The 16,357-nt window shown below is 38.6% G+C and overlaps 1 protein-coding gene across 1 annotated transcript; it reads right to left on the reverse strand.

Annotated features, from left to right (window-relative positions):
* Positions 1 to 5,509: 5,509 nt before the first annotated feature.
* On the reverse strand, positions 5,510 to 14,383 carry lrif1 (ligand dependent nuclear receptor interacting factor 1). Its single transcript, XM_088330992.1, has 4 exons — positions 14,013 to 14,383; positions 9,522 to 10,743; positions 8,607 to 8,925; positions 5,510 to 6,121 (listed from the first exon to the last, which is right to left on the reverse strand). The coding sequence occupies exons 1-4, from the start codon at positions 14,048 to 14,050 to the stop codon at positions 5,856 to 5,858; spliced, it is 1,845 nt and encodes a 614-aa protein (XP_088187118.1). The 5' UTR covers positions 14,051 to 14,383; the 3' UTR covers positions 5,510 to 5,855.
* Between the last annotated feature and the right edge of the window lie 1,974 nt (positions 14,384 to 16,357).

Genomic DNA, 16,357 nt, shown 5'->3' on the forward strand with positions numbered 1-16,357 from the left:
ACATACCAGAGAAGTTACCAGCAGGTGCAGTAGATTCTCAGGAAACAAACAAGATCGAGCATTCATAATAGGCACGCTCCCAAGGCTGTGCAATTGGGCAACTCGTTCAAAAGGGTGTGTTCAAAAAAATAGCAGTGTCTGCTGTTGACTGTACAATCTCAAAACTATTTTGTATTTCCAAAATTAAAGGTAGGATTAAACAATCCCAATATTTAGTTGCATGACCAGTTTTTTTTCTGTAACTACTTCACATCTGTGTGGCATAGAGTCAACAAACGTGTGTCACCATTCAGTTATTTCACTCCATGATTGCTTATCATTCCACAATTCATTTACATTTCTCGGTTTTGCCTCACAAACAGCATTTTTGATATCACCCCACAAATTCTCAATTGGATGATTTCTGGGGATTGGGCTGGCCACTTCATAACATTAATTTTATTGGTTTGGAAGATTTTGCATGTCTACTGGTGTGTTTGAGGTCATTGCAATTTCACGGGCATGTCCCCTTCAGCATAAGGCAACATAACCTCTTCAAGTATCTTGACATTCACAAACTGATCCATGATCCCTGGCATGCGATAAATGGGCCCAATACCAGAGTAGGAGAAACATGCCCAGATCATGATACTTGCACCACCATGCTTCACTGTCTTCAATGTGTACTGAGGTTTGAATCCAGAGTTTGGGAGTCATCTCACACAGTCTGTGGCCCCTGGACCCTAAAAGGATAATTTTACTTTAATCAGTCCACAAAATGTTCCTCCATTTTGACGTGTTCCTTGGCGAATTGTAACCTCTTCTGCACATGCCTTTTTTCTAACAATTTGGACTTTGCGTGGGGTTCTTGAAAATCAATTTTCTTCACACAGACCTTTTAACTGTCAAAGCACTTACAGGTAACAGCAGACTGAGTTTGATCGTCCTGGAGGTGATCAAAACTTTCGTTTTAATTTTTTACAAATCAAACGTTTGCTTTATTCCAATTTCGAAATCTTCGTTCGGTTTGGAAATTTCGGTTTGTTTGGCAATTTGCATTCTCGGCAGCCAATGAGAAGCCTGCATCGAATAACTTCGTACTTTCCCGAGCGTTATAAGGTCGCGCATTTGCATATCATTTTCCAAAGTAGACGCACAGAGAACACAAGAAAAATGGATAAGTGGGTAGTAATCAAGCCAAAACCTCAGCCCCAGAAGAAATATTCGAAAGAAGCTAACAAAATTTATGACGTTACAAAACGTAAACGTACATCAAAAGCATCGTGGAAAGAGGAGTTCATGTGGCTTGTAGCAGACGACGCAATGCAAGCATTGCATGAATGAAGATGAGTAAATACAGGTACATACTGATGGTAGATGGAAAATGCGGTCATATTCATGCAATGAATGTTACAAACGGATTTATAACAAACTTAATTTTAAAGTGTTGTTCTGTTATACATTCTGATTATCAATCCTTAATACTTTGCAACAATGTTTTTTTTTACGATTAGACGTCTAATTGTTTTTCAAGTTGTGAAAAATGGGACAGGCAACTTTTCAGAGTCGTCTGCTCTGCTGTCCGGTAACTTTGTCACGAGTTTCAGACACTGCTTTAAGACACAATTATTAGGGAAGTCAAAAGGGTAGGATTAAATAAACATGCATCTTCCTATTCCTTTCCGATTATATTACGTTAATATCGTTATTTGACTTGTTTCGCTTGATTCATTCAAATCCTTACTTTGTGTGCGACAAACTTCATGTAGTGGTATGCAATGTTCCATGTAATTTTCCACGGGTCTGAGCGTTCACACAAAGTCGGTGAGCAACGCTCGAAACAACAGTGAGCAACAGCAACCCCAAGTGTGGCAACTAAATCATTATCAAACATGTCCAAAACTTGACATCAAGGTAGAGTTTGCGGAGTTTCCGGCAATGTAAAATTATTTTTCACTTTTGAATGAATTTACTCATGTATTATTGCAAAGGTTGTACGGCCTACAAACGTCGTTTGTTCTTACAATTCTTTCACAAGATATCCATTTCTTTTTTTTTCCTGGTATCTTTTGTCGCATAATACTAACATTTTTGGTGGCTTGCACGATACACAACTGTATTTAATCACATTTTTGGTGGAAGTACAATGTTGGCAACAAGATTGACTTGGTATAATCAGAAATTATTTGAATGCAACACAAACATTTTCTTCTTTTTACCTTTTTTTCCCCAATTTTTAAAAAATTCCTTTAAAAAAATCTCATTGAGTTTATTTTTTCCTAGCTGTTACTTTTTTCATTTTGTTCTCTACTTTTTTCTTAGTTTGTTACTTTTCTTTTTTTTTTTCCCCTGAAATTTTCCTTCTTTTTTCTCTTCATTTTGTTTCATTTTTTTCTCAGCTTTTAACTACTTTTTCATTTTGGTACTTTTTCTTTTTTGTTCTATCCCCCCCTTCCTTTAAGTCATTTTGTGCACAATTTTACATAATATTTGGTCGTGTAGGGATTAAAGAAGCAAAAACAACCTGAAGAGCCGTTTGGGACCCAAAAGAGCCAGTTCTTTTTAGTGAGCCGAGCCAAAAAAGCCGGTTCTCGAAAAAATCTACTGACTTTACTCAACTTCGTTCTACATCGACCTTCACTTCCAAATACTGCATTTAGAACACAACGTCAGGGAAACCCTTGTATTTTTACCTTCATGCACTAACTTTGACTTAATTCGCTTCTTAATTAGCAATTTCGAGCCCTGATTTTTGTGAGCTGGCTAGATTTTATTGTGCGCGGAAAAGCTCCGGGTAGTGCTCAATTGCGCACACACGCAGCTTAGATGGAACATTGCGCTGGATAGATTTTCTTGAGCGCTGAGAATGTGCGGGCAGTCCGCAATTGCGCAGTTTAGAGGGAACATTGGTGGTATGTGTACTTAGTATCAGAATAGAATGGTAACTAGTTGTACTACAAAATTCATACTTTCAACACTATCCGTTTTGATTATGTCAAACAAAGTTGTGTTAAAGCACACGCTGATCTCCTCATTTCAAATCTCTCCTTTATTAATGTCTCACTCGATAAAGTTCATCAGTTAGCCATCGAGATTATCATATGAAACATATTTATTCAGTGTTTAAGCTGTTTGGTATAATTTTACATCGTACATATGTAAATTCAAAATATTCTGGATGTAAAGTTCGGGAAAAACAGAGATGAATGAAACTAATATTAGAAGGTAACATTCATTTTCAATTAACATTTGAAGGTGATAACTATGAACCCCAGCCATGAATAACACAAATCCAAACTAAAGCAGGCAAAAGGTACAGCATATCATTTTTTTTCAAGACCATCTGTTTTATAAAACTATAGCTTTAGGTACTAAACCATATTTTTTTATTCTTGCTTTGTTTAAAAATATACAAAATTGTCTCAATAGGTTTATGTCTATTCTGCTTTTTTCTTTTGAACATCAATTCAAAATTGACAATTCGGTAAGTCACTTTTTCATAACGCAGCAATGACTGTAAAATCAATACTGTAGTACAATAATAATCAGCAAAAATACAAAAAAAAACACACCCGTGCAACAATGCATTTTGCAGTGTAACTTATAATTTGCAGTTTGTAACCTGAAAACTTCAAATCATAAGGCCCACCTGTAATCAAAAAATGCCATACATTCGGGATTTCTCTACAAATCCTTTGAAACATTGCAAACCTTTTATGATTTTGATATTTCTGGTTATGGCTTGCAGCCTACTGTTATAATTTTTCTTGACATTAAAATATTTTGAGATGGGATATTTGTGTTTCTTTCCATCAGTGTTCTTATGGTCAATCCGATAAATGGAAGGCAATGGATGTTAACAACAGTGTTATAACAATAAATATGTAAACAGGCTCACAAATTTCTAATTCAAATGATTAAACTAAATGGAAGACAATATAAGTTTAAATTTCAACGGGGACATAAGATAAAGTATGCAAAAACATGACAAAGTGCAAAATATTTCACTTAAACATTTGGGCAACAAAGCAAATGAAAACGGGATAAACTCAGAAATGGGCAAATTATCTGATAGGCGATAAAATGACAGTATGTATGATTAGACCACTAGATATCAATGTAGTGTCATGCACCCGAAAATGAAAGCTAAAAATTACAAGAAGAATACAAACTGCAGCGACTAAAAGTCACCAAACCACACAATTTTTTTCATATTTTTATGCCAAACCTTTAGCGAGGTTTTTGGGAGTACCTGTTGCAGGAAGATGGCAGACAGTTATTTATTAAAACCACGACTATTTAAGAAAGACTATGCTCATATGATGGTTTACGAGTTTTTGCTTGTGATCTAAAGCAGGGGTCTCCAACATGGTGCCCAAGGTGCCCCCTAGGGACTGTTGAGGGGCCCACAGACCAGTTCTGAAAACAGCTCACCAGTGTTGGGTCATTGTGATTTTTTTAGTAAAATTATTATTATTTTTTTTTAAATTGGGATCAAGAGGTCGCAGGTTCAATTCCCGGCTCCTCGATGTTACATGTCGAAATGTCCTTGGGCAAGACACTGAATCCCTAATGCCCCCAATAAGCAGGTAGGCGCCTTGCATGGCTTACTCCCTATTGGTGTGTGAGTGTGTGCGTGAATGGGTAAGTTTGAAGCACATAGTAAAGCGCTTTGGGAAGTCTTCATTGACTTGATAAGCGCTATATAAATGCAGACCATTTACCATTTATTGGTTGACTGAGTCTATTTAACTCTTGTTTTAAAATGTAGCCTGGTAATAACAGAGTAATACCATGATGAATTGTTATTTTAGAAATCCAAATAAATTCCAGTTCAGAGGCTTCATGGACAAGAGCCTCTATTCAAGTATTAATAATTATTTTAGGAAATTAACAAGACAATAGAAAATTTTGATGCATTAAACAAATATATTTATTTATCAATTTTTTATTGGACAGGAAATAAAACAAAACTAAATTCAAATTTATTGGTTTTATATAGCGAATGAGCAAAAAATGGGAATTTTTTTGGCTAGCTGACTACCTTTTTCGCTATTTGGTAAATTATCTTGCTCGCTTTTTACATTTCTTTGCATGCATCTAGCTAACGTTTGATCTTTTTACGATGGTTATCAAGCTAATGTTTGGTCTGCTTCAAGCTAGCCTTTTTTTAAATAAAGATTCTATCTGGCTATTTAGTTGGCTTTTTACTTTTAGCTAGCTATCCAGTTACCTTTTAGGTTTTACCTGTAGGTTTTAGATCAGGGGATGGTGTAATACTAGTTTGTGGTTTGCAATAATCTGTGGTCTGTGCAGCCCTTTGAGACTCTTCGTGATTAAGGGCTATACAAATAAACAGGACTTGACTAGATAACCATCAAGCTACTTTTTAGCTATTTAGCAAACCATCTAGCTAAGTTAAGTCAAGTCATTTTTATTTGTATAGGCCTTAATCACAAAAAGTCTCAAAGGGCTGCACAAGTTGCTATTTTATAATATTGTTTCATCAAACCCGGGGCTGTTTGCGCCATTTAGTAACAAAATGTAGTTCTCAGCTTGAAGAAGGTTGGAGACCACTGAATTAAATTTGTTTTAAATTGAAAGGTTTTTTTTTAATTTTACAAATAGGAGGCTTTAAATATTACATACTGTCCCTTTAATGAATCAGTAAACTAAATATGAAAACAATTATTTTATTAATTGGGAAACCAGTCACATTTCAAAGATTCTGACAGTGCAAGTACTGCTGAATTAAATAAAACTCACGTGAACAAACTTGAAACACCAAAACAAGCGTATTGTCATCGAAATTTACGTTTTGCCGTGAGCTCAAACACCTATGAGCTTCTGCATTGATGTTGGTTGGAGTTGATATCTCAGTGGAGCTTTGTACTCGTTTTCTTTGCTTGGTCTTTTGTCCATGTTGACTTGTGTCTTCTGTTATTGTTCTTTAATGCCATCCCCAAAGTGCCGGGGATACAACATGGACACTTTGTGCGCTTTCGCGTCCTTCCTATTCTACTAGTATCTGAATGAGCGCTGTAAAGGCTTTGGGCATCGGAGTGCTGCAAATTCGGAGTTTCAAGTTCATCCAAGTTGGGTATGTCATCATCGATGGGCTCCACATAGCCCACCATCAACTCTGTGAGAAAACAGAAGATTGTCTCATGAGCAGTTGCCAGGGTGTTTTACATTTCTTAACCTTGGTTTTCCCATCCGCTTATCCTCAAAAGTAAGGTAAAATATTTATAAAATGAGTTGATTTTAGTGGCAGCGACATGGCTGCTGAGTGGTTAACACGTCCGCGGCAGTTCTGAGGTCACGGGATCAAATCCAGCTACCAGACTTCCTGTGCGGAGTTTGCATGTTCTCCCTGTGCTTGAGTAGGTTTCCGGGCTTCAAATCCAGCTACCAGTCAGTCTGTGTGGAGTTTGCATGTTTTCCCCATGCTTGCGAGGGTTTCCGGGAACTCCGGTTCTCCCACATTCAAATCATGCGTGTCAGGTTAATTGGCTGGTCCAAACTGTCCCTAGGTGTGACTGAACGAGAGAGCTGTGTGCCCAGCGATTGGCTAGCAATCAGTTGAGGGCGTCCCCTGCTCACGGCCCTAAAATAGCCGAGATGGGCTACAGCACCCCCACGACCCCACTGAGGATTAGTGGTGCAGATAATGTATGTATGGCTGATTTGGTGCCACTCTTGACCCCAAAATTCAAATAGCTGGCTACATTTTTCTTTACTTGCTCTTTTATCAGACGATGGAAGATGCATTATGTCTACCAAGATATTCATCAAATTTAAAGTTGTAATATTTGACCCTTAGATGTCACTGTATTGTTTAATGCAACTGAAATCAAGTGCTGAATGGTAAACTGAAGAGTACAGACTAAGAAGACCTAAAGAAACCAAACCACATCATTTTTCTTCAATTTCCCCCCCCCCAGCCTTTTGCAATGATTTTGGTTCAAAGGGGTACCATCCTTTAGCAGCAAGGTGGTAGACAATCATGTCAGCTCCCTTTAGTGGAGCCTCATGCGATGTAAAATAGATACAACTAATTCTTAATGAGCATTTATATAATCAATATTGAATTATTTTTAATGAATGAAGTTTAAATGACAGGTATGCTTGCCTCAAAAAAGGTTGAGAAACACAGGATAAGGTACACAATCAGAGAATGAATGTGAATGTCATTTTTTTAAAATCAGGTACATAGATTTAAAAATTGTATCAAATGATCAATTATATATATTATATAAAAAAATATCTGTTGGAGTTTCACGTGAGATCTGTCAACTGCCCCTTTCTGTGCAGCCCTTTCAAACCTTTTTAGTGATTAAGGGCTAGAAAAATAAACATGACTTGACTTTTAATCTACAATGTAGCTTAAATATGCAAAACAAAAACAAAACACTTCCGAGCTCGCCTTTGAGTTTTTAAATACATCATACAAAATGTTGTGCTTAGAAAAAGGGAAATACTACTTTACTTTAATTCAGAGTATTTCAATACCTACTTATTTGAATGGTCTATTTATAGATTGAAAATTGAAATATTTAAATGTACATGAACTGTAGGTGCCTGCATGTTAATTTATCGCTGCTATTCTAAAAAGACTTGGCTTCACTCCTTGTCATTTATTTTTTGCATCACTGAAATGTTTACAAGACGGTAAATAAAAGACGTCATTTTAAAATATGTAAGACAAATTCGATACGCCGACACTAAATTTTTTCCACATGTATTGCCAATGTGTGGTATAGCAGTATAATTCCTCCAGACCTGCTTATCCTCAAGAGCAGGGATAGGAAAACTACAGCCAGTTGGCTTCATTAAAGCCCTTGTGTGTAGTATTTGACCACTAGATGGCACTGTTGTCTAATGCAGACAAAAAACAGTGCCACAGCAGGATTCAAGATGGCAGACAATAATGGCAGCGTATTAAGTAGGGATTCCACTAAGTAAAAGGAATACAAATTTCTCGGACTAGGATTTATTTTATAAAATAAAAATTAACATTTGGTTTGATAGTTTATGTATTTTGGCTTAGTATTCTAACCAATGTTTTGTTTTTACGGAATGTTTTTGTGCCCCTTAAAAGCCACTAAATATTATACGCTGTCCTTTTAAAACTACAGTACAATGGTAATAAGTATAAATTATTTTTGTTTAAAGTATATATTTGTTGATTTGGTGCCACTCTTGTTCCTCAATGAAAAACATTTTACCCAACGCAGCCTGTGAATCAAAAATTTGCCCACCTATGGTCAAGGGGATCAACTGGGATACTGGAGCCCATCCCAACAGACTTCAGGTAGTGGGCAGGGAACACCAAGGACTTGTTGCCAGGCAATAGCAAGGAAAACAGGAAAACAGACGCAAACAAGCATTCCCTCACACACTTATTCATAGGGACAATTTTCTTGACTCGCCAAACAACCTGCATGCATGTTTTAGGGATCTGGGAGAAAACCAACGAATGCAAAGAATGAACATGCAAACTCCACATAGAGGAGTTGGTTGCGATACTTGAACCTTTGAACTGGGAGGCAGACGTGATAACAAGTCACCAAGCTGCCAGCGTTTGTTCTTACCCTTCAAAAAACAACACTTGACTGGGTCATTACCTGCATGGGGACTTGTGGCAAGAACATCTTCTGATGAATTCTGTTCAGATGATTGTGTTTTGTGATCAACTGGAAAACGTCTGATATCGACATATGGACAGTTGTAACTGTACTGCATGAAAATTTCACCCTCTTTCAGAAGGTTTGTGGTTCCTCGAAAGTCCACCTTTGACTCTTTGTGCACCAGCTCTTTCAGGCCAAGCCCTGAAGAATCTGAGTCTATTCTATGCAGGCAGATTTTCACATTAGATGTAATCCCAAATGCTAGCCTTAGTTGGTGGTCAGTAGATCTGCAAACTGGTGGATTGTTTGTGGAAACCTGAAAGTCAGATCAGCATAGTTAACAGGAAAGAATGAAAACAAAACACTATCCCATTAGGTTAAGACAAGCAGAGAACTGAACTTGAAGATTACACAGCTTTCTATGTCATCTCTACAGTCACTATTAGAGCTAACGGTTACAAGTGGGCAAATATGACTGCTTTTAAATCCCGAGGGGAAAAACACACAACAAAAACAAATGTTAAAAGAATTAAGTAACGCTGATGACTAATACGACTAAAAACATTAGTTAGTGCAGTTTTGCTCATCTTTCTAAGCACTCATTTGAAAATGTTTAACCCTCCCATCGGAAGATCTGCAATAGAATGCCGACTGAAGACGGACTATTCAAATTAGCCCATTGGAATGAGTTACAGAAATGAGTGCAGAATAACAAATTTTATTCTGACCAATCACCTCGGATGATATCATCATTAGATGACTTGTTTTGGGGAGATCTACCGTTTTACCTGGTAGGACCAGGAGAAATGGAGGAAGTCTGGGATCACACCTCCAGCCTCTCAATTGAGACGACTACTATAATTTTGTGACTGAAATCAGTTTGAAATTTGCGTGTCTGTGGAGTTTCCTCACCTCTTTTTTGTTTGTTGATTCGCCAGTATCAAGGGCTGCAGCATGGAAATTTGATAAATTCTCAGTTCCTGAAGATACTGTTGGGATGTCCAACAACTGTTCATGGCAATTATTTTGACAGCTCGTGACTGAATCCCTGTCGTCAGCAGCTTCTGTGCTCACCATCAGGCTGTCACCAGTATTTAGGCTTTTAACAACAGAGCTACCTTCCAAGTTTGTACTGTCGTGTTCTGGCCCACTATCCGAAGTCTTTCTGTTCGTTTGGTTCAACTCATTACCGGATGTGTTTTCTGCCACACTTTGCATTGGCGCATTTGCAGATTTTGGTGGAATATATGACACAAATATCACATTATCCCCATCCAAAACAGGGTCTGTCAGAGGTTGAGACAAGTCCTCTAGATTGTCATCACTGCAAAGGTCAATGACTTCATTGGGCTCCTTTGAAGTGACAACCCTCGACTTTTTATAAAACAAATGTGAGGATAATGGTACCATGGAGTTTTTGAGCTGCAAGTTTTCTATCGTGTCCTCGCAAGGTGACGAAAGGACATCCTTTTTGGCTGCAAAAAACACCCGGCCATCGCACATGACTAGATCTTGCTGATGATATGTTTTGCTCGACAGAGAAACGGGCATCGCTGTTTCAAGCACACTGCTTTCACAGCTTTGTGAGGTCGTTGATGGAAAACAGGGAGAACGGGGAAGGTCATGCGCCGGCTCACATGAGGGAATTTCTTCTATTACCCACTTCATTGGACTGTCAGGTTTTGGGGAATCCGTGGGACGTAGTTTCAAGCATGTTTTGTGGGGTCTGTGTGAAAGTGAATTCGCAGATGATGTTGGATGAACATTCTGAAGTGGTGAAAAATATGAAGAAATATTGCTTTGAAAAGCATTTGTCGTTGAGGATACAGTGGGCACACTGGTTGAGTGCGTACTTAAAGTGCTGGTAGATTTCAAAACCTTTCTCCCACAAACCGGGGAACCTGCTTCGACGTGGGTTTTGTTGGCTCTGGTAAATTCTAGTGGTCTCGTGGTCCGTGATGGCGTCACGTTGTTCTTCATCTCGACGGGAACCGGCGCCGATACAGAAGGTTTAGGTTTTGTGATGCCATTTGGGAAATATTGATCATTGACCTTCTGAACAGGAATCAGTGTCATGATATTTCGTCCATCAGCAGTGATAGCAGGCAAAGCCTGGTAGAAAATCCCAGTGCCTCTGAAAAATACAGAGAAAATGTTAATTACTTTAAGACAGTGTTTTTCTAACCAGTGTGCCGCAAGAAATCGCCCAACTTTGTCTTTTAAATAAAACATGCTATTTTTAGTATCTTTGCTTACTTCCAGGGATCAGCCGAGTAACTGTAATATTCTTCCATATCAATAGGTGACAGAAAACGAGGTTCTTTTTTTCTTTGCATATGCTCATGAGAAGCTTTTTAAGATAGCACTGCAACAAAGTAAACTGAGAAAAAAAAAAAAAGTATTTTGTTAAATTTAATGACTTTGTTGTTTTATAAATTTAAAAAAAAACAGAAAATGTTTTTGTTCTTCCCTAGGCGGAAATATTCGCTATTTTATTTTTTATTTTTATATTATTTCCCTGGAAAACTAAAGTATAGAATTATAGTAAACTTAAAAACAGGTTAAATATATGGAATATAAAAAATGACAGCAAATTTATTAACCAAAACACATAAGCTATAATACCTCCTGAACCACAGTGGCCTCAAATGATAACAACTTTGTATTGTCAATTTAGCCAACATGACACACATGATGGATGGTGCTGCAATAGACGCTGAAATAAAGAAATAACGTTTTTAGGGGTCATAATAGACAATAAATTAAGCTGGAAAACACACATCAAACACATACAAACTAAAGTATCTAAAAGAATTTCAATAATTAATAGCCAAATTCATTTTAAACTATAATGCATTGTATTTATTATATTGGTCTCTAGTTCTGCCATACTTAACATATTGAGCAGAAGTCTGGGGCAATAATTACAAAAGTTCACTACAGCCTCTTTTTATCCTCCAAAAACATGCAATTAGAAACATACACAGGGTAGGATATCGAGATCATACTAATATTTTATTCCTGCAGTCCAAATTATTAAAATTAGATGATTTAGTAAAATGTTTAACTGCACGGCTGCTATTTAAGGTAAACAAAAACATAGTGCCAGAAAACATCCATAAATTATTCATTCGGAAAGAGGTAAATTATTATTTGAGGGTCTTTAGTAATTTCATAATCCCAAAGGTGAGAACCACCAGGAAAAGTATGTGTCTGTCCGTGTGTGGAGTCAAACTTTGGAACAATTCACAAGACGAGATCAAACAATGTCCAACTATTCACTTGTTCAAATTTAAATACAAAAAACATTCCTGGCGGAATACTGAGATGAAGAAAATGGGGTATGAGTGATACGAGAGATTGGGAATATTGCGTCTAAAACTATGCTTAACTTTTTGTCATTGTTGCTATTGTTATATCATAAATGTTATTATTAATATTATTACAACTGTTGTTATATCATTGGTGTATTTAATAAGGAAGATGAAGGGGTAGGGAATATAAGCATTTGCTTCTTACTACCCCTTTTTATATTTTGTAACGTTCTTTTGTTGTTGAGTTATTGTTTTTGTTCTATTTTTATTTTAATGTTCGAATAAAGTTTTCATTCATTCATTAAAAAAAAAAACATTATTTAAGTTTCAAGGGAATAAGCATCATTTGAGGTGTCCTTAAAAAAGTTGAAAGTTAGGTAATTCCCTGTTTAGTATGCATCAATGCTCAACTGAGTTCAAAGAGCCCTTATACTTTTTCCACTGCTCTTATATGACTTTTATCAGAGATGTTTGGGGCAGAATACATTAGGGTAGATGAACGGGGGCTGGGAGGAGTGCTGGAGAGTGAGGTCATGCTCGTACCTGCAGGTTTTTAATAAATTGAAAATGGTAAAAGGAACCAAATGCCTGCTCCAGCAGAGTTCAAATGTCAACCAAAACCCCCCAAAAAAAAGAGTTTATCTAAGCACATCTAAGAAACGCACGTTCTCGCACATGCATCATGAATGAGCAGAGGCTTTAAAATTCCGGACAGGATTACACTCTGCCGCAATCCTCTGATTTAAAATTATGAATGCAGCCTCAGTCAGCTCATTCCTCAAGTATGTGCATTTCTTAGACGTGTGAGAAAGAACTCTTCTTCCCCCATCTTTTTGGAGGTTTGGGATGGCGTTTGGACTGTATTTGAAACAGGCCTTTACTTTAACCAGTTTCATGCTACACTAACATAAACACAGGGACGAGCATGAAATCACTCTCACCCCTTTCTCTGCTCCTTAATGTGTTGCATGTCCCGGGAAAGCATTGCTAAAAGTAAGATAAAGGCAGCTAGGCGCGGTGGGAAAAAATACAAGGGCCCTTTGAACTCAGGTGGGCATTGTTAACACATAATATAGAAAATATTCAACTTTGTAGGGAGACCTCGCACGACACCCACAGATAAAACTAAAAGGCTCAGGTGTCACATCACCATCTATCTAGCACAATTCATCTTATCTGAGAGGTAGGATCTAAGCATCCAGCCATCCATTATCTGCACTGCTTATCCTCAGTAGGGTCACGAGGGTGCTGGAGCCCATCCCAGCTATCTTCGAGCAGTGGGCAGGGGACAGCCTGAACTGGTTGCCAACTAGTCATAGGGCACACAGAGACAGACAATTCGCCTGCTCATTCACACCTAGGGACAATTTCGGCCGGCCAATTAACCTGACATGCATGTTTTTGGAATGTGGGAGGAAACCGGAGCGCCCGGAGGAAACCCAAGCAAGCACGGGGAGAAGAAGCAAACTCCACACATGCAGTGGACACTCTGAACCAGTTGCCAGCCAGTCACAGGGCAAGGAATGAGGGACCAATCCATTTTCCCAGCTCCTTCTCAAGTCTGTTTAAATTTCCCCAAGCTGAGGTTTTTGAGTTTTTCTTGCCCCGATGTAGGTTACAGATCAGGCGATGCAGTAATGGTCGTCTGTGCAGCCCTTTGAGACTTTTTATGATTAAGGGGAGGTTTGAACAATTTTATTGACACTATTAACAGCAAATAAACAATGTGAGGTTTGAACATTTTTTCTCGACAATTTCAACAGCAATTGAAATATTCACAATTTCGTTATATCATTTTCTAACAATATGACGTTTGAACAATTTTTTGTCGACATTTTTAACAGCAATTAAGCACTTTCACAATTTCATTATGTCATATTCCAACTATATGAGGTTTTATCGAAACTTTTAACAGCAATTAAATACATTCGCAATTTCATTATGACTTGACTACTGTCTGCAAGTGTAAACCATGTTTTGATTTCTATGTTACTACAGTTGGAGGACTTTAGCACGTCATTCGTAATGACAATTAATTAAATGTTACTTTTAGTAACACGACAGCCTTGTCATTTGCTGGTTACTTTACCTTAATTCCGTACTGTCCTCCCCGACTGTGGAATACATGACTGTCCAACAAATGGGGATCACTTCACTCGTGATGAGAACGATAAACAGAGGATGGAGGGTGGCATGCTAACTCCAGTAACAAGCTAACGATTGTAAGAAAGCAACGTTACTGAGTAAACTGAGCGTCCACGTTTCTTTGCCCATCTGTCTTCAGCCATCTCGCCTACATTCCGTCTAAATATTCACTGAAAACAGAGTTTGATAGCAACATTGTCTTATTTCCTGCCTGTTTTTGCAAGCTTTTTCGAAGGTGTTGCTTCTAATTCTATTGCATGGCAATATGTTAGCCAAAAACCAATAGTGTGCGTTGGCGCCACCTTGTGACTTGGAGACCTGGCTGAATCTAATAATCAAAAGTGGTGCGCAGATCGTATAAGGATCGCTGTTTTAAAAAAAATTAGCTACAGAGCATTAAAGGGACAGTTTGGTTTGTTTAGCACCTTCTAGAGGTAAAAAAAACACATTTATTTATTAACATAGTAAAAAATGCATGAACTGTCATATAAACGTGCATTTTTCAAAATATTCATAGGTGGAGAAATTATGAAATGAACTGATCTGCATTTATACAGCGCTTTCAAGTCAATGACTTTCCAAAGCGCTATACAGTGTGCTTCACATTTCCCAATAGCGGTCTTGCATTGCAGCCATGTAAGATGCTGACCAGCTTATTGGGGGTATTAGGGGTTCAGTGTCTTACCCAAGGACACTTCGAAATGTAACACGGACAAACCGGGATTTGAACTGGGATCCCTTGATCCCAAGACGAGCGCTCTACCTCCTGAGCTACTGCCGAATTTATTTTACATGACATGAGCCTCCCCTATAGAAAGCTAACATAAATGTCAGTCATCATGCTGCTACAGGTATCTCCGAAAAACAAACATCTTGAAAGAGGCTTGACAAAGATAATTAGAAGAAACGTGGTGCAGTTTGGTCTTTTTGACCCTCTGAAGTTTGTTTTCTTCATTGGGCACTTGTTTTCGGTTGCCCAACACAAAACAGCAACATCTGGCGGTCAAATACACACTGTCTCTTTGAAATTTATGCACTACTTGCAAAATATCATTGCTTACATCAGTCAGTCATTATTGTTTTGATTTGTCTGTATCTGTTGACCACAGTCAAAGGGCAGTGTTACGACGGTGTAACGTCACGGCTGTAAAGCATACGGTTGCCAAAAAAGGTTGTTTAGTAAGTGGATCCTGAAAATAAAAATGACAATGAAAACAAAATATTTTTTGAACACAGAATTGGCGACAAGGATGGAGCTTCCACTATCGCCTCTTCCTCTGTTCCTCGCCTTGCCGGCCAAACCACCAATATAGAAGCCATCGGGCGCTTTGAGGCTAGCGAAAGAGAGCAATGCAAATTAATTGCCTGGGCAGTGAGGAACACATATCTCGTACCCTTGGACCCGCCCAAATTTTTCCGGACGGTACTAGATTGCTCTCCGGACACAGAGCATCACGCTGCGCCGAGTTACCTTCCGGCAGCATCGACAGCGCTCCACAACTACGTTTCCGACCTCCGGGGCTTGACCGGACTGCAAGTTCGGAGATTTAAAAGACAAAATGATTACAGACCAACTAGCTAGGAACACGACAGACCTTAAACTGTGAGAGATGTTTTCATTGCCAGACGACACGTCACTGTCTACGGCAATGGAAATGGCCTTCCCGACTAGCTGCCTCAGACCCAGCTCATGTCTTTCCCCACCTAGATCCACATCCAGATCCATGACAATAAAGGCATATTCTATTCTATTCTATCCTACTCCTCCATTTCAGACTGTTGTTCTCGTGGCCCCACTTTGAACACACCACACCTCCTGGCGAGCTCGAGATTAACGTCACAAGACGTCGGGGTGCCACGATGAAGCAACATTGTGGAGCCACGATGAAGCAACATTGTGGAAACTGCTGCTCCTTGTCGCATGAAATACACACACCCGTGTGCCCGGCACAAGGACAAAGATGCCATTGTTGTGGTAACCTCAACCACTTTTCTAAAGTCTGCCGCTCTTGCATCTGTGGACGCCAAGCCTCACCTAACCATCGCATCTGCCTCCACCACCATCCACTTGGTGGATGCCAACACCAAGCCATTCGAGTGGTGCACAGTTGAGCTGAACGGCATGTGTCATTGCTGCTGGACATCGCGGCTTACAAGTAACTTCTAAATGAGTTCACTGTCTAGTGAATTTTTCCACGGAAGACTGTTAAACCAGTAACGGAAGACCTGTTTCGTTACGGGCAAACCAAAATGAACATGACCGGTACCAGAACTTTTTCTGTGCACTAG

The sequence above is a fragment of the Urocampus carinirostris genome, chromosome 3, assembly GCF_059441175.1.
Source record: "Urocampus carinirostris isolate Australia breed hairy pipefish chromosome 3, RoL_Ucar_1.0, whole genome shotgun sequence".
Lineage (NCBI taxonomy): Eukaryota > Metazoa > Chordata > Actinopteri > Syngnathiformes > Syngnathidae > Urocampus > Urocampus carinirostris.

Excerpts from the sequence above, each read along its gene's own strand:
- lrif1 (XM_088330992.1), bottom strand. The coding sequence starts at position 14,050 with ATGTATTCCACAGTCGGGGAGGACAGTACGGAATTAAG. Across the intron at positions 8,926-9,521 it reads AATCAACAAACAAAAAAGAG|GTTTCCACAAACAATCCACC; the intron begins GTGAGGAAACTC and ends TCTGACTTTCAG. Across the intron at positions 6,122-8,606 it reads TGCCACAAGTCCCCATGCAG|AGTTGATGGTGGGCTATGTG; the intron begins GTAATGACCCAG and ends GTTTTCTCACAG.